Genomic DNA, 24,391 nt, shown 5'->3' on the forward strand with positions numbered 1-24,391 from the left:
TTAATGTTGAGGCTTCTGGGTCACAATGTGGTGAGCACATCACAGCCACTGATGCACATAAGGTAGAGGTGGGCACATCCGAGGGTTTGGGCACATGGAGGTCTGCCAGGATTCAGCTGCCCCCAAGCCAACTGCTGGGCCTCTGCGTTCCTGCCAAGGGTAGTGGAGATGCACCCGAGGAGTTGTGGGAGGGCTGTCAGCAACCATGCTGTGATTGCAAGGCTGTTTAGGGGAGTCAAACAGAGTGCTGTTGCAGGAGGTGGTGCCATCACAGCGTGACCCAGGCCAACACTGCAAGGCTGTTGACTGCAGTGGAAAGTCTGGCTCAGGGGTCTGTCCTCCCTGGTGACAGGGTCCAGGCCATCCTGGAGACACTACGGGCCGTGGGCGAGTGTGTTTCCGGAGTACAGAAAGCACAGCATTTGTGGCCATGCATGTCAGGGGCTATCTGCTTACATGGCTGGAACTCTCGCTGGCATTCTGGAGACACAGCAGGCCGTGGCTGTGAGCCTTGACAACTTAGCCTTGGCTCAGAGGGTTTCCAGAGCTAGCTTGCTCACAGAATGCTGTAGTGGAGGAGCTCTGGAACTTGGCTGAGTCTCAGAGGGCCAGAGTTGAGGGATCACACATCATGGGGCAGACGCATCTAAGCCTCCAGAACTGGCAGAGCCAGGTGATGCTGGAGCTTCTGGAGATCAGTCCAGCTACCCTGGCATCCCATGGAGTGCCTCCAGGGCCTCTGGGCACCTTAAGGGTGGTGGAAGGTCTTTAGCCTATGCAGAGGTCTTCCACCGAGGAGATCCCAGATGTCGAGAGACCTACCGATTCCCTCCTCCCTCACATCGGGGCATCTCAGGGCCAGCAAGATGAACAGGGTGGCACCAAAATAGTGTCATCTGCAAGTCAGCTGGGACCTTCCAGGTCCCAGCCACCCAAGGGATGTCTGCCAAGGGCATCACAGGCAATGGGGCGTGTATCACAGCTGGACACCTCCACCTCTGATGTGCATCCTGGGGGAGCACCTAGAAGAAGCAGTAGACAGCACAAAGTTAGAAAGTTGTAGTTCACTTGAGTGCACGGGTGAATGTCAGCATTAGTCAGGGTTTGGTAATCATTTATATTGAGAGAACAATAAACTGTTAACTGCTCATCATAATGTGACTAATGTGTGTCTGATTCACAGCTCAGTGTCCCAAACATAGATATGTCTGTTGAGCCTTGTAGACACAGTAAAAAGTCTGACAACACCAGGTTTTAGTCCAACCGATTTATTTGATAGTAAACTCACTAGCTTTTGAGGGGTTTCCCTCTTCTTCAGGTGAATGGAGAGTTCTGGCCTCAGGCAGAGCATATAAAGCACAGACAGTTTACAGATTACTGATTAGAATGCGAATCTTTACACCTAACCTGCTGTTCAAGTCCTAAAGTGGCTGACAATGTGTGTGGAAGGAGCACTGATGCGTATTGTCTCCAGACAGTACAGTAAGTGAGGTTTTGCAAACCCAGGCAAGTCATGGGGGTTACAGATAGTGCAACATGAACCCAAGGTCCCTGTTGAGACTGTCCTCATGTGTGCAGAACTTGGCTATCAGTCTCTGCTCAGCGACTCTGCACTGTCGTGTGTCGTGAAGGCCGCCTTGGAGAATGCTTACCCGAAGGTCAGAGGCTGAATGCCCGTGACCACTGAAGTGTTCGCCAACAGGAAGGGAACAGTCTTGCCTGGTGATTGTTGAGCGATGTTCATTCGTCTGTTGTCGTAGCGTCTGCATGGTCTCCCGAATGTACCATGCTTCGGGACATCCTTTCTTGCAACGTATCAGGTAGACAATGTTGGCCGAGTTGCAAGAGTATTTACCGTGTACCTGGTGGATGGTATTCTCATGTGTGATGATGGTATCCGTGTCGATGATCCGGCATGTCTTGCAGAGGTTGCTGTGGCAAGGTTGTGTGGTATTGTGGTCACTGTTCTCCTGAAGGCTGGGTAGTTTGCTGCGAACAATGGTCTGTTTGAGGTTGCGTGGTTGTCTGAAGGCAAGAAGTGGGGATGAAGACGAACATCTCACCAGGGCCATCCCCACACCCCCACTTCTTGCCTTCAGATGACCACACAACCTCAAACAGACCATTGTTTGCAGCAAACTACCCAGTCTTCAGGAGAACAGTGACCACAACACCACACAACCCTGCCACAGCAACCTCTGCAAGACATGCCGGATCATCGACACGGATACCATCATCACACATGAGAATACCATCCACCAGGTACACGGTAAATACTCTTGCAACTCGGCCAACATTGTCTACCTGATACGTTGCAAGAAAGGATGTCCCGAAGCATGGTACATTCGGGAGACCATGCAGACGCTACGACAACAGACGAATGAACATCGCTCAACAATCACCAGGCAAGACTGTTCCCTTCCTGTTGGCGAACACTTCAGTGGTCACGGGCATTCAGCCTCTGACCTTCGGGTAAGCATTCTCCAAGGCGGCCTTCACGACACACGACAGTGCAGAGTCGCTGAGCAGAGACTGATAGCCAAGTTCTGCACGCATGAGGACGGTCTCAACAGGGATCTTGGGTTCATGTTGCACTATCTGTAACCCCCATGACTTGCCTGGGTTTGCAAAACCTCACTTACTGTACTGTCTGGAGACAATACGCATCAGTGCTCCTTCCACACACATTGTCAGCCACTTTAGGACTTGAACAGCAGGTTAGGTGTAAAGATTCGCATTCTAATCAGTAATCTGTAAACTGTCTGTGCTTTATATGCTCTGCCTGAGGCCAGAACTCTCCATTCACCTGAAGAAGAGGGAAACCCCTCAAAAGCTAGTGAGTTTACTATCAAATAAATCGGTTGGACTAAAACCTGGTGTTGTCAGACTTTTTACTGTGTTTACCCCAGTCCAACACCGGCATATCCACATCGAGCCTTGTAGACTCAGCCCATGTTTCAGAGTGCCTGCCCTATCTTCCTCAACATCCACCAGACCCTTGGTGCACCACTCCCCCCTCCCCTCCCCCCTCTGCCCTGGCCAAAAAACATGTGTCCACAACTCTTACAGCTATGTGGGCAGAGTGTGGCAGTGTGCATTCAGAGTACAGGTAGGAGTCAGACTTAAACTGCACCAGTGGCAGGATCCCAGTGTGTACAACAGCGAGTCATCATCATCCTCCAGCCTTCAAACAAGACTCTCAACCATTGCCAACCCAGGAACATTAATAGGGTCAGATGTTTCTGGGGGAAAGGGTGGTGGGATGACATGAGCACGGAAAGGGTAATGTTGTGGTTTGAGGGCCCAGATTAATTTGGAGGGGGAATAGTGGCTGCCCTTGCTCTTGGGGTGTGGTGGATGTGTGTTGGTTGCACCCACCTCACTGCACAGCACCAGCTCGGTGAAGCAAGTTGCAATCAAGGCATCCCGCGCTGCCCTTCCTTGCCGGATACCTGCCTTTGGCGCCCACTGTTCTTCCTCTGACTTTTTATGTGGTGGGGCACCTACCCCACCCCCTCGCTACTCTTCCTCCTCTTCGTGCTCCAGCTGGTCTCTCCACAGCAGGGCAATTTGTGCAGAGTACAGCAAATGATCATAATGTATGAAGAACGCACAGGGTCATACTGGAGGGCTCCCCAAGAGAGGTCCAAGCAGTGGAACCGTACCTTCAGCAGGCCGATGCATTAGAACGTTCCTTCCAGTTCACAAATCGCTGCGGCCCTGCATGGAGGACCCACAAGGCGATGTGCGTGCCATCCACAGTGCCTTGCACGTTTGGGATTCCAGCAATGAAGCCGAGAGCCCAGGTCCCCTGCTGTGTACAGCCCACACCAAAATTAATGAACTGCCTTCCCCAAGCATGTAGGGCGTCTCTGACCTGCCACACACATCTGTGTGGGAAGGCCTAGGAGACACCAGCTAGGTCGCCACTGAGAGCCTGGAAAGGCCCAGAAGCATAGAAATTGAGGGTTGCCATCACCTTCGCATCTACATGGAGCGGGTGACCACTGCTCCCCTGAGGTGCCAAGTATTAGAGCACCTCACAAATGTGATGCATCGTGGTCTTGGACAAGCGCAGCTGGCGACAGCATATCTCCTCCGAGAGGGCCTCGAAGGAATTGTGGGGCCTGTACCTTGGCCTCAGCACTCTCCGCCTTCTGTACACCCTCTCAGAGGCCCTCTGTACACCCTCTTCAGCTGCTCCCAAGCCAACTGGCCCTCAGCAGTAGCCACCTGCCCACCTTCCTAAAGGTCTGGTGGTGGCTGCTCTTGTGCCCACCATCTCCTGAGCCGCTGCCTCCTCCTCCTCCGCCCCTGCTGCCACCAACATGGCCAGCTCCACGTCGAGCAAACCAAGATCCATCTGCATAGTAGGGCTTGGAAAGAGCAGAGAATGATGGAATGATGCAGCACCACCCAAATCTCTCACTTGGGCCTACATCCCCACTTGTGGAAGCTGGCAACCCACACAATCCATGGTGCCACGATTAGAATTGTGTGAGACCCCCATTATGACAAATCATGGCACACACTATGCAGGTCAGTGTGCAGACATGGGCAATGCACACCCTTGAGCCATTGCTATGTGTGCAACTGCAGCATCTATTACAGGCAAGTGTTGCTGGTCCGTGTCACAGGGCAGGGATAGACTACAAAGCAGCACCAGTGACAGCAGATTCCATGCAGTCCCTGCCTGGAGCAGCAAGCTGCTTCATCTGGTTAGATCTCTGTCAGCACATGGTACACTCCTCCCCACCCCAGAACACTAGCATTTAGCAGAGTCCCTGACCATACCCTGCAGAAAGACAATGCCACTGCAAAGTGCTGTGGAGGAGGGGGTGGTGTGGAGCAGGAGCCCTCGAGGCTGCTTCCCACAGTCAGCTTCAGCGCTGCTTGGAGGTGTGGGGTGAGGGATGAGGGTGAATGGATGCCCTCGAGGCTGCCTCTGTCAGTGTACTTCAGTGCTGCTGAGAGGGGGAAGTGGAGGGGAATGGGAGCCGTTGAGGCCACCTCCCACAGTCAGCTTCAGCACTGCTTGGAGTGCGGTAGCGGGAATGGGGGGGGGGTGGTGGGAGTGTTAAGGTGGAATTAAAAGTGATGGACACAAAATGCTTACCTGGCACACAAAATGGTTACCTGGGTAGGGACATTAAGAGGCATTGGCTTTAGGCACAGACAGTTACACAAAAGGTTAAAACTTGCAGTATCTGAATTGCTGCAGGAAGCTGATCAGAGCCTGAGGCACTCTAGATAAGAGCAGCCCCAGAACAATGAGTCTGATTATAAGATCAGCCACAGATAGGGACATAAATACATAAATGTAACAAGATCAGCCACTGAATGTATAGATCAAAACCAGTCATTAATCGAAGATAGAACTGCATAAATGTATCCATTCAAGAACTGAATGTTAACTGTCCATGTCCGTACCTATCTGCTTATAATGATGTGTTAACTGCCGATGTCCATATTTGTCTACTCGACTTGTAACGATGTGTTAATGGCCAATGTCTGTACTGTCTATTGTCTAAAAGGTATAAAAATGATCAACTACCATTGTGTAGTTGAGAAAGTAGCTTTCAAGTACTGCAGAGTACCAGTGCTTTCTCCCAAAGCTTTGTCCTCAGTAAAACTGTATTGTTGAAACCTCGAAGTCTGACTCCGAAGTAGTAAATTTCCCACAACGGGGGTGGTGGCGGTAGAGCGGGACTCCCTGACGGAACTTCACCCAGGGAGCTGTGAGGAAATGGAAGCCCCCCTGCCAACAGCTATCACTTGTCAATGGGCCAAAACCTATAGGCAGCAGGAGGAAGGCCACCAGGCATCTCCAGGGCCTGCCTGCAACATCCCCCATGCTCCGCAACCATCACTTACCTCCTCACGCCAGTTCAAGGCTGCTACGCCAGGTTGCGACTTTTAAATACCTGTCCTGATTCGCACCAAAATTACATCACGCCAAACAGGCAGGAGATACAGACGTGGGCAGATTCCAATAATGGCATGTAAAGGTACATAAATTCATGCTAAACAGCGGCCTGCCGATTTTCAGCAGGTTCCTGGCGGCAGCATTTTTCTCCAGCTGGGAGATGAACGCAGGTTGAAAAACTGTCGGGGAACCCGAGAAATGGCCGACATGCGCATCTCCTGGTCGTACCCGTCAGAAACATGGTGGGCCGCAATGGGAGAATCGCGGCCAGAGAATCTGGTGAACTGGTGAGGCGACAATAATATCTGTGTTCAAAGTTAAGAAGGCTCTAGGCATATAGATAGAGTGAAACTATTCCATTAGACCATAAGCTATAGAGCAGAATTAGGTAATTCGGCCCATCAAGTTTGCTCCGCCATTCGATCATGGCTGAACTCTTTCTCAACCCATTCTCCCGCCTTTTCCCTGCCACCTTTGATGCCTTTATCAATTAAGAACCTATCTATCTCTACCTTGAATACACTCAATGACCTCGCCTTCAGTGCCTTCTGTGGCAATGAATTCCACAGTTTCACCACCCTCTGGTGGAAGGATCAAGATGTGGAGATGCCGGCGTTGGACTGGAGTAAACACAGTAAGAAGTCTCACAACACCAGGTTAAAGTCCAACAAGTTTAATTGTTAGTAAACCCACAAGCTTCAGGGTTTGCCCCTTTGTCAGGTGAGTGGAGAGTTTTGGTCTCAAATGCTATGCTCTGTTTGAGATCAGAACTCTCCACTCACCTGACGAAAGGGCAAACCCCGAAAGCTTGTGGGTTTACTATCAAATAAACTTGTTGGACTTTGACCTGATCTTGCGAGACTTCTTACGGAAGGATCAAGAAGCAGAGGACACCAATTTAAGATCATTAGCAAAAGAAGCAGTGGTGACATGAGGAAAGACTTTCAAGTGGTTAGGATCTGGAATGCACTGGTTAGGATCTGGAATGACCTGCAGGCATTTGGAGAGGCAAAAACTGATCAGGAATTGTCAGCTTTGTGAGTGGAAGATCATGTCTCACAAATTTCACTGAGTTTTTTGAAAGGGTAACCAAGAAAATACATGGGGACAGTGCAGTCAATGTTGATAACATGGACTTTAGCAGAAGAGTGTGGTGGACGCAGCTTTAATTGTGCCTTTCAAAAGGAATAGGGTAAGCACTTGAAGAGAAGGAAATTGCTGGATTCTGTGAAAAAGGGCAGAGTGTGGGTATAGCTCATGCAGAGAGCCAGGTACAATAAACCAATTGGCCTCTTTCTGTGCTGTAACTGTCTGTGATCAGGAACTGTAACACATACTTGCACAACCAAATATTTACTCAACAAACTGGAGTCTCTGAACATGGAGCATGGAACATGATTGCCCCTTGCCATATTACATGGATCACTGGACAGACTGCGAAGGCACCAATAAAGAGCAAGCATACATAAACACAGGAATATCTGTGCACATGTCAGAGTATTATTGATCATACTCTTTGATCGCATTCGCTGTATGCTGTACCAAGCTTACAGTGATGATCCATCAACATGCTGCTTTGGCAACATTATAAAATTTGGCAAACTACAATGACGTTGCTTTCAAAGACAATAATGTCAGCACAATAGGCAAAAAACAACTGACTTTCCATTACACCACAAGTTAGGTGTTACAGATATTTGCATCACAATCCCAAAAAATCAACAGCCCAGATGCTGAATGTTTTTATTGAATGCATCTTGTGACACTGAGAGGACACTTGATGTTTAGGTGGAATATAAAGGGTGGGAATTTATGGCCTTGCTCATCCCAAAACCATAAGATCCCACCTGAGGTCAATGGACCTTCCCATGCCCAGTCCCTCGCTCCAATTCCCTTGGTGGGCAGGGCAGAAAAATTCTGGCAAAGTGTTTCAAAAGTATAGTTGTAAATAAACAAATATTTTGGATGTCAGTTTGAAAACATGCTGTTTTGGGCTTTCTCTAACTGCATAACTCACGCATCGATGGAGAATTTTGTCCGGAGCTCAAGCACCAGCTTGAAGTATTTGTGTGGGGAAGACATGCTGTCAGCACATGTTCCGCAGGTGCCATGTTTATACCATTCATTTTTCCTGCAACATAGGGAAAATTCTTTAAATCATTATGCATATTTGTGACACCATCGTGTAAAGAAACAAATCAATTAGTATATCTGTATATCTGATTCAACCCTGGGAAACAAACATATCATGTCCATTTTGTTCTCTGTATAGTCACAGATGAAGAAATGGCAATTTAATGCTTCCATTCCTGCTTTGTATTTCATCAGATTCAGTGGACTATTTAATCTCCGATTTAATCTTAGATAGCTCTGGGTAAATACTTTACCACAAAAAAGCTGCACCAGTATGGGGAAGAAACTGCATTGTCAGCTTCTAGCCTGACACAAGATAATTGGCATCAAATAGTGATCTGGTCTTCTACTGGAAGCAACTGAATACATTTTTAGGTACAGGTTTTGATATACTAAAAATGTAACCTTTGAAGCTGATGGATGTGAAATAGTTCAGGTTATGGTTAGGGAAATGTTGAAATAAATTCTTTATTGATTTGACTTGTCTCTGGTTGCCAACTTTCTGTTTCTAAGTGCCATCTATATCGTCACCTGAACTCTTGCAACATCACAGTGTCCTTTGGTGAAGTGGAGTAGTTCAAGCCATGACAGGGAGGATGGTGAAAGGGTCATGGGGACTTGGCTGGCTCAGAACACTTCCACCACACCCCAGTGTACATTTCCGGAGCTATCTCACACCACAGTGTAAACTTAACAAGTAAGGCATCCTCCACTTAAATGGCTCACTCCACTTTAATTTTTCAGGCAACGGCACTTTAATCAGTATGTCCATCTCCAGGAGGTCATCCCAACTCATAGAGCTGGCAATCAATCATAATCTGGCAACTCTGCATTCTGGTGGCACCCAGCAGGAGTGATGGACACTACTGGTACTGCAGATAGGCCAAGGAACATTCAGGTTTGTCTGAGATCACACTAGGGCCAGGCTGACAGGCTTCAGCAAGGCGGGTTCGGTGGGGGGCATGGTGGAGAGGGTGGGGTGGTGGAGGGAACATGGTGGAAGTAGGGAGTCAAAACGCAGACTGACATAGGGAGCCTGGGAAAGAGTCACCACCTCCTCCTGCCAGGCTATGTATTGAGTGCAGGTCTCTCCCAGCACCAGTTATATCAGACTGGCTGAACGAGGCCCTTAATTGGGCATTGATTGTGCATTTGAGGGCCTCAATTGGACTACCATTAGGTGATCCATCTGATGCCTCCCCATGCTCTCTGTAAAGTCCTGGTGGGGATGAGTGTGCTGGTGGCACATACGCCACTGATAGCACAACACCCTAACTTACATATCCATTCACTTGCTTTCCTGCCTACAGATAACAAGTAAAATCCACCCCTAACATTTCATATCTTTAATGTATTAAAATATTAGAGAGAAATAATGTAAAAATAAAATCAATAAAATGTGCAGGAGGGAAAGGAGGCTGAAAGATGTACAGTACAAAAATCATTAAAGGAGGAAGAAATAGCAAGTTTCGGGTCTGTATATTGCAGTAATTAAGCCAATTTTGGTTTGCGTATCATATGAAATGTATTATTGATGTTTCTTTCAGTATCATACAAGCTAAAAATAATCTGGCTCTGAACACTTGAAATTGTGAACATCTTAAAGGCCCAATTCTAATTCATGTTCAGTTGTGTTAATACATGAAAAATCACACACACTGAATTTACAAGACTAGGAATTTTACTTTTTATTTTTTGGTAGCTTCTAATGAAAGCGGGGGAATGCAATACTTGACAATTTGACAACCATGAAGTTTGCTTGTAGTTTTCTTTCTTTCCCTCCTCCTGTTTGAGATGACTACCATACTGCACAACATTAAGTGACCAAGGAGATAAGGAAGCACTTTGCTCTTAGATCTGTTGATGCTGCTCTGTAACCACCCCATGGGAGGTGTATCACCAAAAAGTAATGGGATTCAAACTGGTTGATGAAGTCAAAGCTAAGCCTTTTAAACAGACCCTTTCCTTGCTGAGAGAGTTAATTGACTTTTGTTCGGGGTCAGCACTCCTCACCCATACCCAGTGACCCAACTATCCCCTATTTATATGTGTTCAAATACCCATCACCTGCTTCCCTACAAGGTGTAATTGACATTAACAAACCTCAACAATGTAACTGATAAAACATTGATAACAATCTGATATTATATTCCTCTCCAACAGAACACTAGTGTCCCATCTCCAATGAATGTCTCCTGATCAGATATGCTGAAGCAGGAATTGGGACATCACTGTCACAGTCAGATTAAAGCTTGTAAAAGTATTCATGGAATGATCAATAATGTGATCGACATTACGTACCAAAACTTGAAAGACTCAGTGTTGAGTAGACTTGGCCAGTACTGGTCCAAGTCATCCCAAAGACCCTGAAATAGAAATAACAGAAGAACTGAAAGTTTAAATGAAAATCAGCACAGGTTTTCATATCAACCATTTTTACTATCAATATCTATGTCTCTAAAATCTCAAAGCCACAACCCAAGAACTCTCTTTAAGCATGAACAAGAACACCAAACATGTTGGCTCAGAAATGCAGAGAAAGAGCAAACAAAACAAAAATTGAGATGAATGAAACATTCTGTTTTATCTAGTCCCTTCTAACTTTAGGATGGGGCCTTGTGTTACACTTTTGACACAAGAGGAAATAGGTCCAAATTTAGCAATTCCACTATCATCGTTCTTATAAATAAACTAATATGTTAAGTTACATCATTGTTATGAATAAACTAATATGTTAAGTTTAGGGTAAATTAGTATTTTCAGTTTAAGAGCACCTCCCAGAAGCATTACTTAGAAAAAAATTACTGATGGAAACTTCTTCCTACATAGAAATTCTATTGTTATAAGAGTGAATAAGCAGCTCATGGATACATGCCAATATATTTTATTTAATATGGCTGAACACCATATGTCCATCTTTTAATGTGGACACAATCTACCAATCAAATAGTTAATTATCAGAAATTCTGATATGTGTGAGATTTTTGGGCAGAATTGCCTTCTATACTGTAAGAATTCTATGATTCTATGATTTTATTTTCAAAATCTTCAGCATTATGTACTTATGCTGATAAATTTTATTTATTGGATATTTTGAATGTAGTTTGTCTGCTTCTTTAAGAAGTACAGCAGAAGAGAGTCACTGACTTGAGGGACTGAGAGTGGGTGATTACCCCAAGAGGTTGGAGTCCTCTCTTGGGCAGAATGATCTAGCAATCATGTAGTAAGCGTATAAGGACTGGAGCGCTATTCCAGAGTGGCCTAGAGCTGCATCTCCTAAACCTAGTTTCTCTCATCAATAAATACCTTTCTGTCCTGACAAAGCCTGAAATCTCTTGATGATTCTAGATTGCCACAACATAGCAGATCCCCAAAGATATAATGTGATATATCCATTGCTAAATCATTTTACTTTGGTGAAGCATTTCCATGGGACAAAAACAGGCTTCTTTGTGATCCTGTACATTTTATGAAGTTTGAAATTAATGTTGGTGGTTCCACAACCCACAGTAATCAGAAATCAATACAAAACCTTCTACTGACAACACAACATCCAGTGGGGACCTGTGGCTGCTTCCATTATTCACTTGACTTCTTTTTAATCAGATCATTAGTTAATACTAACTTATTAATTCTACTCGTGTCAACTGTAGCTCAGCTGGTAGCACACTCGCCTCTGAATCAGAGTTTAAGTACCACTCAGGGCTTGAGCACAAAAATCAAGGCTGACACTCTGGTACAATACTGAGGGAGCATCGCACTGTCAGAGGTGCCATCCTCAGGTGAGTTCTTAAACCAAAGTGTGCTCGGGCCAATGTTAAAGATCACGTGGCACTAGTTTGAAAAAGGGCAGGGGAGTTATCCCCAGTTTCCTGGCTAATATTTAGTCCTTAGTCATAAGAACATAAGAAATAGGAGCAGGAGTAGGCCATCTAGCTCTTTGAGCCTGCCCCGCCATTCAATAAGATCATGGCTGATCTGAAGTGGATCAGTTCCACTTTCCTGCTTTCTCCCCATAACCCTTAATTCCCTTGTCTGTCAAAAACCTATCTACCCATGAGTTAAATATATCTAGCGAGGTAGCCTCCACCACTTCAACGGGCAGAGAATTCCAGAGATCCACCACCCTTTGAGTGAAGAAGTTCCTCCTCAACTCTGATCTAAACTGCACCCCCCTTATCTTGAGGCTGTGCCCTCTAGTCCTGCTATCCTTTCTAAGCGGGAAGAATCTCTCTACCTCTACCCTATCCATCCCTTTCGTTATCTTATACATCTCTATAAGATCCCTCCTCATCCTTCTAAACTCCAACAAGTACAGACCCAGTCTATTTAGACTCTCTTCATAGTCCAACCCCCTCATCTCGGGTATCAGCCTAGTAAACCTCCTCTGCACTCCCTCCAAGGCCAAAATATCCTTGCGCAAGTGCGGTGACCAAAACTGCACACAGTACTCCAGCTGCGGCCTCACCAGTGCCCTGTACAGTTGCAGCAAGACCTCCCTGCTTTTATATTCTATCCCCCTCGCTATAAAGGCCAGCATCCCATTCGCCTTCTTGATCAGTCTCACTTGAAGATTATCTGGTCATTGTCACATTGCTGCTTGTGGAAGCTTGCTGAGCACAAATTAGCTGCCACATTTCCTACATCACAAGAGTGATTACACTTCAAAATGTACGCCATTAGCTGTAAAGCCTTTGAGACGTTCAGTGGATATGAAAAGAGTTGTACAATTGCAAACTTTCTATATGGTACAGCAATATTTTATGTTTTCATCAGATTTGTCAAGTGTATCACACACATTATTTAAAATTGTAACAGGTAAGCGGCCTAAGAGTGTCATTGATTATTTGTTCTTCACGAGGGCAATTAGGGAACAGTAATAACTGTTAGTCTATGAATGGATGAAAACAAATTCCTTACATCAATGTCCTTGTGAGTTAGCTGCCAGGTTCGGTTGCAGTTCTCTTTGCTGCCTGGCCTGCAATTAAATACAAGTGACATTATTTAGTTCTGGTGAGTTGTTGAGTCCACTTGAACTCATCATTACGAGCTAACTGATTTACTTTGATCCATCAGATCTATCCAGTATACCCACCCATTCCATTTGGCCATTCTAAACAAAACTGTCCAGATCAATCAAAGCCAACTAATTGCCAGCCAAGCTGTTGTACCCAAATAAACACATGAGGGGGATTTTCTGCTCCCATTTTTAGGGGATGGAAATGGTGGCGTGGTGGAAAAATGCCGTGGGAATCCCAAAACAGCTTTTATGCAGGCGGGATTTTTCTCTTTGAAAGTCAGGATCTCTATTTCTATAGATTTAAATATTTATAAAGGGTTGTGAATGCAGCCCAGTTCCATCACACAAACTAGCCTTCCACCCATTGACTCCATCCAAACTTCCTGCTGCCTCAGAAAAGCAAGCAGCGTATTCAAGGAACCCACATGCAGCGAACATTCTCTCTTCCATCTTCCATCAGAAAAAAGATACAAAAGTCTAAGATCACGTACCAATTGACTCAAGAACAGCTTCTTCCCTGCTGTCTGCCTGACTTTTGAATGGACCTACCATGTATTGGGTTGATCTTTTCCTACACCTTAACTATGTCTATAACACTAATTCTGCATGCTCTCTTTTCCTTCTCCCCTATGTACTCTATGAATGGAATTCTTTATCTGCATTGTACGCAAGAAACAACACTTTTCATTCCCAATACATGTGACAATAATAAAGCATTATCAGGCGTTTAAACCTGATAGGCACCACCCCACCCTCCCTCCCAGTCATTGGATTGTGCATTCATAATCCAATGCACCTGGTCAGCATGGCTCCTGAAATCTACCCTTGGCGGATCCTGCATGAGTTGGTATGGTAAGTGAAAGGGCAAAGGATTGTGGCTCTGAGCATCATGGGTTGGTGCGGTCTGTTATTTCTCTATATTCCAATGTAGAGGGAGATTTTGGATTGACCCTGCAAATTAAATTGAAGCTGATTACATGTAGAATTAATTGGTAGTGTTCTTAGATTTGTTAGTGCCTAGTCTGTGCTTCAGCCATGTGCCTTTCCATATTTTTGTTGCTAGTTGTGGGTATGGGTTACTAAAGAACAAAGAGCAATACAGCACAGGAAACAGGTCCTTCGGCCCTCCAAGCCTGCGCCATTCATTGGTCCAAATAGACCATTCATTTGTATCCCTCCTTTCCCAGTCTGCTCATGTGGCTATCCAGATAAACCTTAAACAATCCCAGTGTGTTGACCTCCACCACCCTGCTTGGCAGTGCAACCCCCACCACCCTCTGTGTAAAATACATCCCTCTGATTTCTCAGGTAAACCAGGGGTCCCAGTACAGAGCCCTGTGGAACACGACTAGTCACAGACTTCCGGTCGGAAAAAGACCCTTCCACTGCTACTCTGTCTTCTGTGGCCAAGCCAGTTCTCCATCCATCTAGCCACCTCTGCATTTATCCCATGAGATTTAACCTTTTGCACCAACCTGCCATGAGGGACTTTGTCAAACGCTTTACTAAAATCCATATAGACGACATCCACGGCCCTTCCCTCGTCAACCGTTTTTGTCACCTCCTCAAAAAACTCCACCAAATTTGTGAGGCATGACCTCCCTCTTACAAAACATAAGAACATAAGAAATAGGAGCAGGAGTAGGCCATCTAGCCCTTCGAGCCTGCCCCGCCATTCAGTAAGATCATGGCTGATCTGTCATGTCTCAGTTCCACCTTCCCGCCCTCTCCCCATAACCCTTAATACCCTAGCCTATCAAAAACCTATCAACCCGCGTCTTAAATATATTTAGCGAGGCAGCCTCCACCACTTCAACGGGCAGAGAATTCCAGAGATTCACCACCCTTTGAGTGAAGAAGTTACTCCTCAACTCCGTTCTAAACCACCCCCCCCTCTTTATCTTGAGGCTGTGCCCTCTAGTCCTACTATCCTTTCTGAGCGGGAAGAGCCTCTCCACCTCTATCCTATCCATCCCATTCATCATCTTATATGTCTCAATGAGATCTCCCCTCATTCTTCTAAACTCTAATGAGTACAAGCCTAGTTTATTCAGCCTCTCCTCATAGTTCAACCCCCTCTACTCCGGTATCAGCCTAGTAAACCTCCTCTGCACTCCCTCCAAGGCCAAAATATCCTTGCGTAAGTGCGGTGACCAAAACTGCACACAGTACTCCAGCTGCGGCCTCACCAGTGCCCTGTACAGTTGCAGCAAGACCTCCCTACTTTTATATTCAATCCCCCTCGCTATGAAGGCCAGCATCCCATTCGCCTTCCTGACCACCTGCTGCACCTGCAAGCTGGGTTTTTGCGACTCATGCACAAGGACCCCGAGGTCCCTCTGCACCGTCGCATGCTGCAGTTTTTCGCCATGTAAGTAATAGTCTTTCCTACCATTATTCCTACCAAAGTGGACAACGTCACACTTGCCAACATTAAATTCCATTTGCCAGTTCCTGGCCCATTTGCCCAGCCTATCTAGATCCTTCTGCAGACTTTCCACACCCTCCGCACAATTTGCCGTTCCACCAATCTTTGTGTCATCAGCAAATTTCGACACCATACACTCGGTTCCCTCCTCCAGATCATCTATATAAATGGTAAATAGCTGAGGCCCCAGCACCGACCCCTGGGGCACTAGTTACCAACCGCCAATCCGAATAGCACCCATTGACCCCCCACTCTCTGCCTCCTATTTGACAGCCAATCCCCTATCCACGCTAACACCCTACCCCCAACTCCATGCCCCCGACCTTCTGTAATAACCTTTTGTGCGGCACCTTATCAAATGCCTTCTGAAAATCAAGAAACACCACATCCACCGGCTCTCCTCTATCCACCACCCTAGACGCATCCTCATAGAACTCCAATAAATTCGTCAGACACGACTTCCCCTTAACAAAACCGTGCTGCGTCTGCTCTATCAAACAATTCTCCTCAAGATGCCTCGCTATTTCCTCCTTGATCACGGATTCCAACATTTTACCTACAACAGATGTTAAACTAACCAGCCTATAATTCCCTGCCTTTTGCCTGCCACCCTTCTTAAACAACGGCGTAACATTAGCCGTTTTCCAATCTTCCAGCACTTCCCCGGAATCCAGCGACGTTTGGAAAATAATCACCAAGGCATCCACTATCACCTCCGCCATTTCTTTCAGAACCCTTGGATGCATTCCATCCGGTCCTGGGGACTTGTCCACAATCAATCCCTTCAGTCTTTCGAGCACTGCCTCTCTAGTAACAATAATGTCATTCAGGCTCTCCACTCCTACCATTTTTCCATCCCTAACACCCGGCAAATTATTCACGTCCTCCTCCGTGAAGACCGAAACAAAAAAGTTATTCAAGGCCTCAGCCATTTCCCCAACCCCTACCACTAAGTTCCCCCTCTCATCCTCTAAGGGTCCAACGTTCACCCTAGTCAGCATCTTCCTTTTTATACATTTATAAAAACTCTTGCTATCTTTTTTATATTAAGCCCTAGCCCAGCTTCATAGTTTCTCCTACCCTTCTTTATCAACTTCTTTGTCATTCTTTGTTGATATTTAAACCTCTCCCAATCCTCTTCTCGCCCACTACTCTTAGCTACTCTAAACGCATCCGCTTTTAACACTTTCCTTTACCTCCTTCGTTATCCACGGCTGATTATCTCCTCCTACGATCCTTTTTAACCATCGGAGTAAAGTTCTGCTGAGCACCAAGAAAGATCTCCTTAAACATCCTCCACTGTTCCTCAGCAGACCTACCTTCCAACGCGCTCCCCCAATCAACATTCGCCAACTCCTCTCTCATCCTACCGTACTCCCCTCTGTTCAAACAAAGGACACATGTCCGGGAACCCACTTTCTCCTTCTCCATCTGCATCAGAAACTCCACCATGCAATGATCGCTCTTCCCAAGAGGATCCTTCACCGCAAGGTCCCTAATTCTACCCGCCTCATTACATAACACCAGATCCAAGATAACTCGCTCCCTCGTCGGCTCCAACACACACTGTTCAAGGAAACTATCCCGGCAGCATTCCAAGAACTCTTCCTCAAGCCCACCGCGTCCAACATGGGTCGACCAATCAATATGTAGATTGAAATCCCCCATAATTATCGCCGTTCCATTCCTGCACACCGCACTTATTTGCTCGTTAACAGCCCGCCCCACCTCCAGATCATTATTCGGGGGCCTATAGACGACACCCACCAGTGTCTTCCTCCCTTTGCTGTTCCTAATCTCCACCCACAACGATTCCACTTTCTGCTCTTTGGCTCCTATATCATCCCTTACTACCACCCTGATGCTATCCTTAATCAGCAGAGCTACCTTTTTCCTCCTGCCTATCCTTCCTAAACACTTGATACCCCTGTACATTCAGCTCCCAGTCCCTGTCACCTTGCAGCCACGTCTCTGTAATGGCCACCAGATCATATCCATTTGTGCTGATCTGCGCCACCAGCTCATTCACTTTATTCCGAATGCTTCGTGCATTCAGATAAAGTGCCTTCATCCCAGCCTTCACCTGTACCCTATTTACAGACAATCTCACAATGCTCCACTTCTCCAGTTTCCACCCTAAACATGTTAAAGAAGCCATTCCCTATGGACAAGCCCTCCGTATACACAGGATTTGCTCAGATGAGGAGGATCGTGACAGACACCTCCAGACCCTGAAAGATGCCCTCATAAGAACAGGATATGGTGCTCGACTCATAGATCGGCAGTTCCGATGCGCCACAGCGAAAAACCGCACCGATCTCCTCAGAAGGCAAACACAGGACACAGTGGACAGAGTACCCTTCGTCGTCCAGTACTTCCCCGGAGCGGAGAAGCTACGACATCTTCTCCGGATACTTCAACATATCATTGATGAAGACGAACATCTCGCCAGGGCTATCCCCACACCCCCACTTCTTGCTTTCAGACAACCACACAACCTCAAACAGACCATTGTTCGCAGCAAACTACCCAGCCTTCAGGAGGACAGTGACCACAATACCACACAACCCTGCCACAGCAACCTCTGCAAGACATGCCGGATCATCGACATGGATACCATCATCACACGTGAGAATACCGTCCACCAGGTACATGGTAAATACTCTTGCAACTCGGCCAACATTGTCTACCTGATACGTTGCAAGAAAGGATGTCCCGAAGCATGGTACATTGGGGAGACCATGCAGACGCTACGACAACGGATGAATGAACATCGCTCGACAGTCACCAGGCAAGACCGTTCCCTTCCTGTTGGCGAACACTTCAGTGGTCACGGGCATTCAGCCTCTGACCTTCGGGTAAGCATTCTCCAAGGCGGCCTTCACGACACACGACAGCGCAGAGTCGCTGAACAGAGACTGATAGCCAAGTTCCGCACACATGAGGACGGTCTCAACAGGGATCTTGGGTTCATGTCGCACTATCTGTAACCCCCGTGACTTGCCTGGGTTTGCAAAACCTCACTTACTGTACTGTCTGGAGACAATACACATCTCTTTAAACTGTGATCAGTGCTCCTTCCACTCACATTATCAGCCACTTCAGGTCTTGAACAGCAGGTTAGGTGTAAGGATTCGCATTCTAATCAGTAATCTCTAAACTGTCTGTGCTTTATATGCTCTGTCTGAGGCCAGAACTCTCCATTCACCTGACGAAGGGGCTAACCCGAAAGCTTGCGAGTATATTATCAAATAAATAGGTTGGACTAAAACCTGGTGTTGTCAGACTTTTTACTGTGTTTACGCCAGTCCAACGCCGGCATACCCACATCATAATTTAGGATTAGCAGAATAATTAGGGTATGATCTAATTGGACACATGTCCAATTGCAACACAAGGGGACTTCTGCTTATGTCACAATTAAAATTATTTTTACATTTTTTTGAAAAAAGAATTTGTTGATTTTTGCTGGGAAGAGAGCCAATATACCAAATAAACCTGTTGGACTGGTGCTGTAAGACTTCTTACTGTGTTTAACCCAGTCCAATTCTGGCATCTCCACATACACGTAGTGAATGCCTACATCTATTTGTAATTGTTGTATATGTAGTGTCTGTCTCTTTAAGACAGTACAGCGGATTTGGATCACCTGACCTAAGGAGCCAATGGGAAGTGAGAGTGAATGATCACCCCACAGGGTGAAGTCCTCTCTCTGGCAGAATCATCTAGTACCCATCATTACTGGGGGAGGCAGTGGAAGCGGACATGGTATTGACTTTTAAGGGCCATCTTGACAAATACATGATTGGGTGGGAATAGAGGGGTATGGTCCCAGGAAGGGTAAGGAGTTTTGGTAAAATCAGGCAGCATTCTTGGTGCAGGCTTAGTGGGCCGAAGGGCCTGTTCCTGTGCTGTAATTTTCTTTGTTCTTTAAAGCATGACTCCAGGGCAGCCAGCTGCAACTCATGTACCTAGTTTCTCTTATCAATAAAAACATTTTGTTCCAAACAAAATCTGAAATCTCTTAACTATGCCAGAGTGTGCCACGTCATTAATGGACCATGTGAAAATATCCTCAAATAGTTTTGCAACATTCTTGTGATAATTAAGCCACTAAGTTCTAAATATATAATAAAATATAATAATATATAATAAATATATAATAAAATTTAAGCCACATAAGAATAGTTAATAGTTCTTTTTAATTACCAAAGTCCGTGTATAGTCCAACCATCCACATGCTCTGGAATCCTACACTGATATTTTGGAAAAGTCTAAAGAAAAGAAAATAATTTTTAATTTAGTATTTTGTTATATTCATATTCCTGCATCATGATTGTTCCCTCCAATTTAAATTGGCAAACAATTGGATTGTAGATTATTTTTAGAATTTCTATTAATAATATTGTGCTGCAGTATAATACAAAACAGTATTCTTTCACTTCAGTAACTGGAATAAGTTTAGAACCATTTCTGAAGGACAATGTTAGGGAGTTACTGTGAAGATTCAGGAAAGAAATTGCAGTGGTAGAGCCAGCATGATAACATGCAATGCTACATGGAGAAATATAATCAAAGTGGCTATCTAACATACTTAGAGCTAATGGTGTGGGAAATGTTGGGTATATTTTGAATCAAGTTAATGGAATTGCTGTATCAAAATCCATATTTTATACTTTGAAGATAATCATAGAATCCCTACAGTGTAGAAGGAGGCCATTTGGCCCATTGAGATTGCATTGACAACAATCCCATTCTATTCCAGCAACCCTATGCATTTACCCTGCTAATCCCCTTGACATTAAGGGTCAATTTAGCATGGCCAGTCAACGTAACCCACACATCTTTGGAGTGTGGAAGGAAACTGGAGCACCTGGAGGAAATCCATGCAGACACGGGGAGAACGTGCAGTCTCCACACAGGCAGTCACCCAAGGCTGGAATTGAACCCAGGTGAGGCAGCAGTGCGAAGCACTTAGCATTATCAACTTATTAAGATTCTTAACTCTTAATTCTAGGAGGAAATGGAATCTTGTGCCCTCTCCTGTTGGAGGTTCAATGATGGAGAGCATTTATTCAGGCTGGAGGATGATGAGTGGGAGCCTCAACACCTTTGCTGCCTGCAGCCTGAATAATTCATGGGGGACATCAATGGACTGTCTTTCCGACATACTGTCCATTGAGGCCCCTAAGTGAATAATTTATGGGGGACATCATGGACTGCCTTCCCATTATGTTGTTGGTGTTGAGCTTTTTGAGTGTTGTTGGATCTGCAATAATAGAATCATAGAATCTACAGTGCATCTAGTCTGCACCAACTACAATCGCACCCTCACCCTATCCCCATAACCCCATGTATTTACCCTTGCTAATCTCCCTGACATTAAGGGGCAATTTAACATGGCCAATAAATCACAGTCTTTGGACTGTGGGAGGAAACTGGAGCACCCAGAGAAAACCCATGCAGGCACAGCGAGAATGTGCAGACTCCACACAGACAGTGATCCAAGGCTGGAATTGAACCCGGGTCCCTGGCGCTGTGAGGCAGCAGTGCTAACCACTGTGTTATCCCTGTGTCACCGTGATGCCCCACTAATGCAGACAATTGGGGAGGCGATCGACACGTGGTATTATTGCTAGACTATTAATCCAGAAATTTAGCAAATGTTTTAGCGACCAAGTTCAAATCCCACCACGACAGGTGGTGGAATTTGAATTCAATAAAAAAAAACTGGAATTAACCATCTATTGATGATCATGAAACCAATGTTGATTGTTGGAAAAACCCATCTGGTTCAATAATGTCCTTTAGGGAAGGAAATCTGCCATTCTTACCTGGTCTGGCCTATATGCAACTCCAGAGCCACAACAATGTGATTGATTCCCAACTGCCTGGGGGTAACTAAGGATGGGCAATAAACGCTGGCCAGCCAGTGACGTCCATGTCTCACAAATAAATAAAAAACTGTATTCCATCACTTCTGATGGACTTGTGTCTTGTGGATGGTGGACAGACTTTGGGACTCAGAAGGGTGAGTTACTCACCGCAAAATTCCGAGTATCTGACCTGCTCTTGTAGTCACAGTATTTAGGACTTTAAAGAAGAAATGGAAGTTAGAGATGGGATGGTAGTTTGCATGATGAAGAGCTGGTTCTTTGAGGAGAGGTTGATGACTGCAGATTTAAGGGAGAGGGAGACAGTCCCTGAAAGGATTGAAACATTAACAACATTAGCTAATATGTGGACAAGGAAAGGAGTTAGGAGGTCAGCAGTTTAGTGAGAATAAGCCAAGGAAGCAAGAGGTGGGTCTCATGGACAAAGCAGTTTTCTGAAAAAAACATTGGCCAGAATTTTACACTCACCATCTACAGCCAGGGGGTAAATGGAAGAGTGTGTGGAATTGTTTGGATAGAATTTTCTCCGCAATCCTGTCCACCCCAACTTGGTAGTGATTTTATGCTGGGGCAGGCAGGGCGTCAGAGGGGAAGCCCATCCTTGTCTCAATTAAGGCCTTTAAGTGGCCACTTAAGGGCCATTTCTCAGCCAGCCTCAATCTGTGGGCTGATGGGCAGATGATAATTCAGGGGTTGGGGGAAGTATAAATATGGTTGGATTTCAGGTTGGAAGAAGTGTGGGGGTTTGGGAGTGGAGGGATGGGGCGCCTCCACCAGAAACTCTTCTGACTGGGGTTGCACTCCCCTTCAGGCATGGTGACATCCGAAACCCACCCCCGCCCCTTGCCCATCTCCTGAGACCCTGCTTGCCATCCTTGTAACCCTACCAACTCCCCCCCCGGCATTCCCTACTTCTCCTATCCTGGGGCCCCTTATTACTTATCATGTCCTCATACTCTCCATGTCCCAGGACTTAGCGCCAGCACTGTAGAACATAGAACATTACAGCGCAGAACAGGCCCTTCGGCCCACGATGTTGCGCCGACCAGTTAAAAAACAATGACCCACTAACCTAAACCAATCCCTTTTCGTCCATAAACCTATCCACGGATCTCTTAAACGCCCCCAAACTAGGCGCATTTACAACCGCAGCAGGCAGGGCATTCCAATCCCTCACCACCCTCTGGGTAAAGAACCTACTCCTGACATCCGTCCTATAACTACCCCCCCTTAATTTAAAGCCATGCCCCCTCGTGCTAGCTTTCTCCATCCGAGGAAAAAGGCTATCACTGTCCACCCTATCTAAACCTCTAATCATCTTATATGTTTCAATAAGATCCCCTCTTAACCGCCTTCTTTCCAGCGAAAACAACCTCAAATCCCTCAGTCTCTCCTCATAGGACCTCCCCTCCATACCAGGCAACATCCTGGTAAACCTCCTCTGCACCCTCTCCAAAGCCTCCACATCCTTCCTGTAATGTGGGGACCAGAACTGCACACAGTACTCCAAGTGCGGCCGCACCAGAGTTGTGTACAGTTGCAACATGACGCTGCGACTCCTAAATTCAATCCCCCTACCAATAAACGCCAAGACACCGTATGCCTTCTTAACAACCCTATCTACTTGATTCCCAACTTTCAGGGATCTATGTACACATACACCTAGATCCCTCTGTTCATCCACACTATTCAAAATCCTCCCGTTAGCCCTATACTCAACACATCTGTTATTCCTATCAAAGTGAATTACCTCACACTTCTCCGCATTAAACTCCATCTGCCACCTCTCGGCCCAGCTCTGCAACCTGTCCAAGACTTCCTGCAAACTATGACACCCTTCCTCACAATCTACCACACCTCCGACTTTGGTGTCATCAGCAAATTTACTAATCCACCCAACTATACCCTCATCCAGATCATTAATAAAAATTACAAACAGCAGTGGCCCCAAAACAGATCCCTGAGGCACACCACTCGTAACCGAACTCCATGACGAATATTTACCATCAACCACCACCCTCTGTCTCCTATCTGCTAGCCAATTCCTGATCCAATTTCCTAGATTACCCTCAATCCCATACATCTGCATTTTCTGCAGAAGCCTACCATGGTGAACCTTATCAAATGCCTTACTAAAATCCATATATACCACGTCAACTGCCTTACCCCCATCCACCTCTTTGGTCACTTTCTCAAAAAACTCAATAAGGTTAGTAAGGCACGACCTACCCGCTACAAAACCATGCTGACTATTTCTAATCAATTCATTACTCTCCAAATAACTATAAATCCTATCCCTAATAATTTTTTCTAAAACCTTGCCCACAACAGAAGTGAGACTCACCGGTCTATAATTCCCGGGGAAGTCTCTGAGTCTGAGTCTGAGTCTCTGTGTCTGAGATCTGCCAGCCAATCAGATTGGCTGACATCCCTACAAGGTGGGACATTGTCCTGAGTAAGTGGAAGACCCACTTTATGTGAAATCAATGCTCGAGAGTGCTGAATGACATTGGGCTGCTGGAGCTTGTGGAGATGTATTCCCACAGATAGCAGGGGCCAAGTCCCCACCACGCTGAAAATTCAGGCTATGGTTTTGTGAAATTGAAGCTTTTGTTTTAAGAGTAAACAGCAGAATTTTCCCGAGTAGCATACCCTCTGTCTCATTTTGGACTTGATGCAAGGCAAAATGACAAAACAATCAATATTATTTGTATCAGCAATACCCCAAGAATTCTGTAATTTGCTTTACAAAATCCTGTGAATGTAACGTTATTTCCAAAATTCTTACCATGCAGAATGATCCTGGCCACAGCTGAACAAATGTCAAACACTTCCAGTGGCAGCTTTGAAACAAAGATTATAAAATAAGTACAGACAAAGTTGAATTGTTTATCAAAGATAGAATATGGCGCTGAGTCTTCCAATGCAAATCAGCTTGGTGTAACTTCCAGGCAAACTGCTGATAATGACCACTAACTGTTTATCTAGGC

The 24,391-nt window shown here is 45.8% G+C and overlaps 1 protein-coding gene across 1 annotated transcript in view; it reads right to left on the bottom strand.

Moving 5' to 3' along the window:
• The window catches only part of rnaset2l (ribonuclease T2, like), a 47,649-nt gene that overhangs the window by 17,893 nt on the left and 5,365 nt on the right, over positions 1-24,391 (bottom strand). The window contains exons 2-6 of the mRNA XM_080181973.1: positions 24,190-24,244; positions 19,717-19,781; positions 12,980-13,037; positions 10,361-10,425; positions 7,944-8,057 (exon numbers count right to left, since the gene is read on the bottom strand). Of these exons, the coding sequence (XP_080038099.1) occupies positions 7,944-8,057; positions 10,361-10,425; positions 12,980-13,037; positions 19,717-19,781; positions 24,190-24,244 (357 nt within the window). The remainder of the gene's footprint in view (positions 1-7,943; positions 8,058-10,360; positions 10,426-12,979; positions 13,038-19,716; positions 19,782-24,189; positions 24,245-24,391) is intronic.

Source organism: Carcharhinus amblyrhynchos, unplaced genomic scaffold (genome assembly GCF_965287045.1).
Source record: "Carcharhinus amblyrhynchos unplaced genomic scaffold, sCarAmb.v2.hapA scaffold_44, whole genome shotgun sequence".
Lineage (NCBI taxonomy): Eukaryota > Metazoa > Chordata > Chondrichthyes > Carcharhiniformes > Carcharhinidae > Carcharhinus > Carcharhinus amblyrhynchos.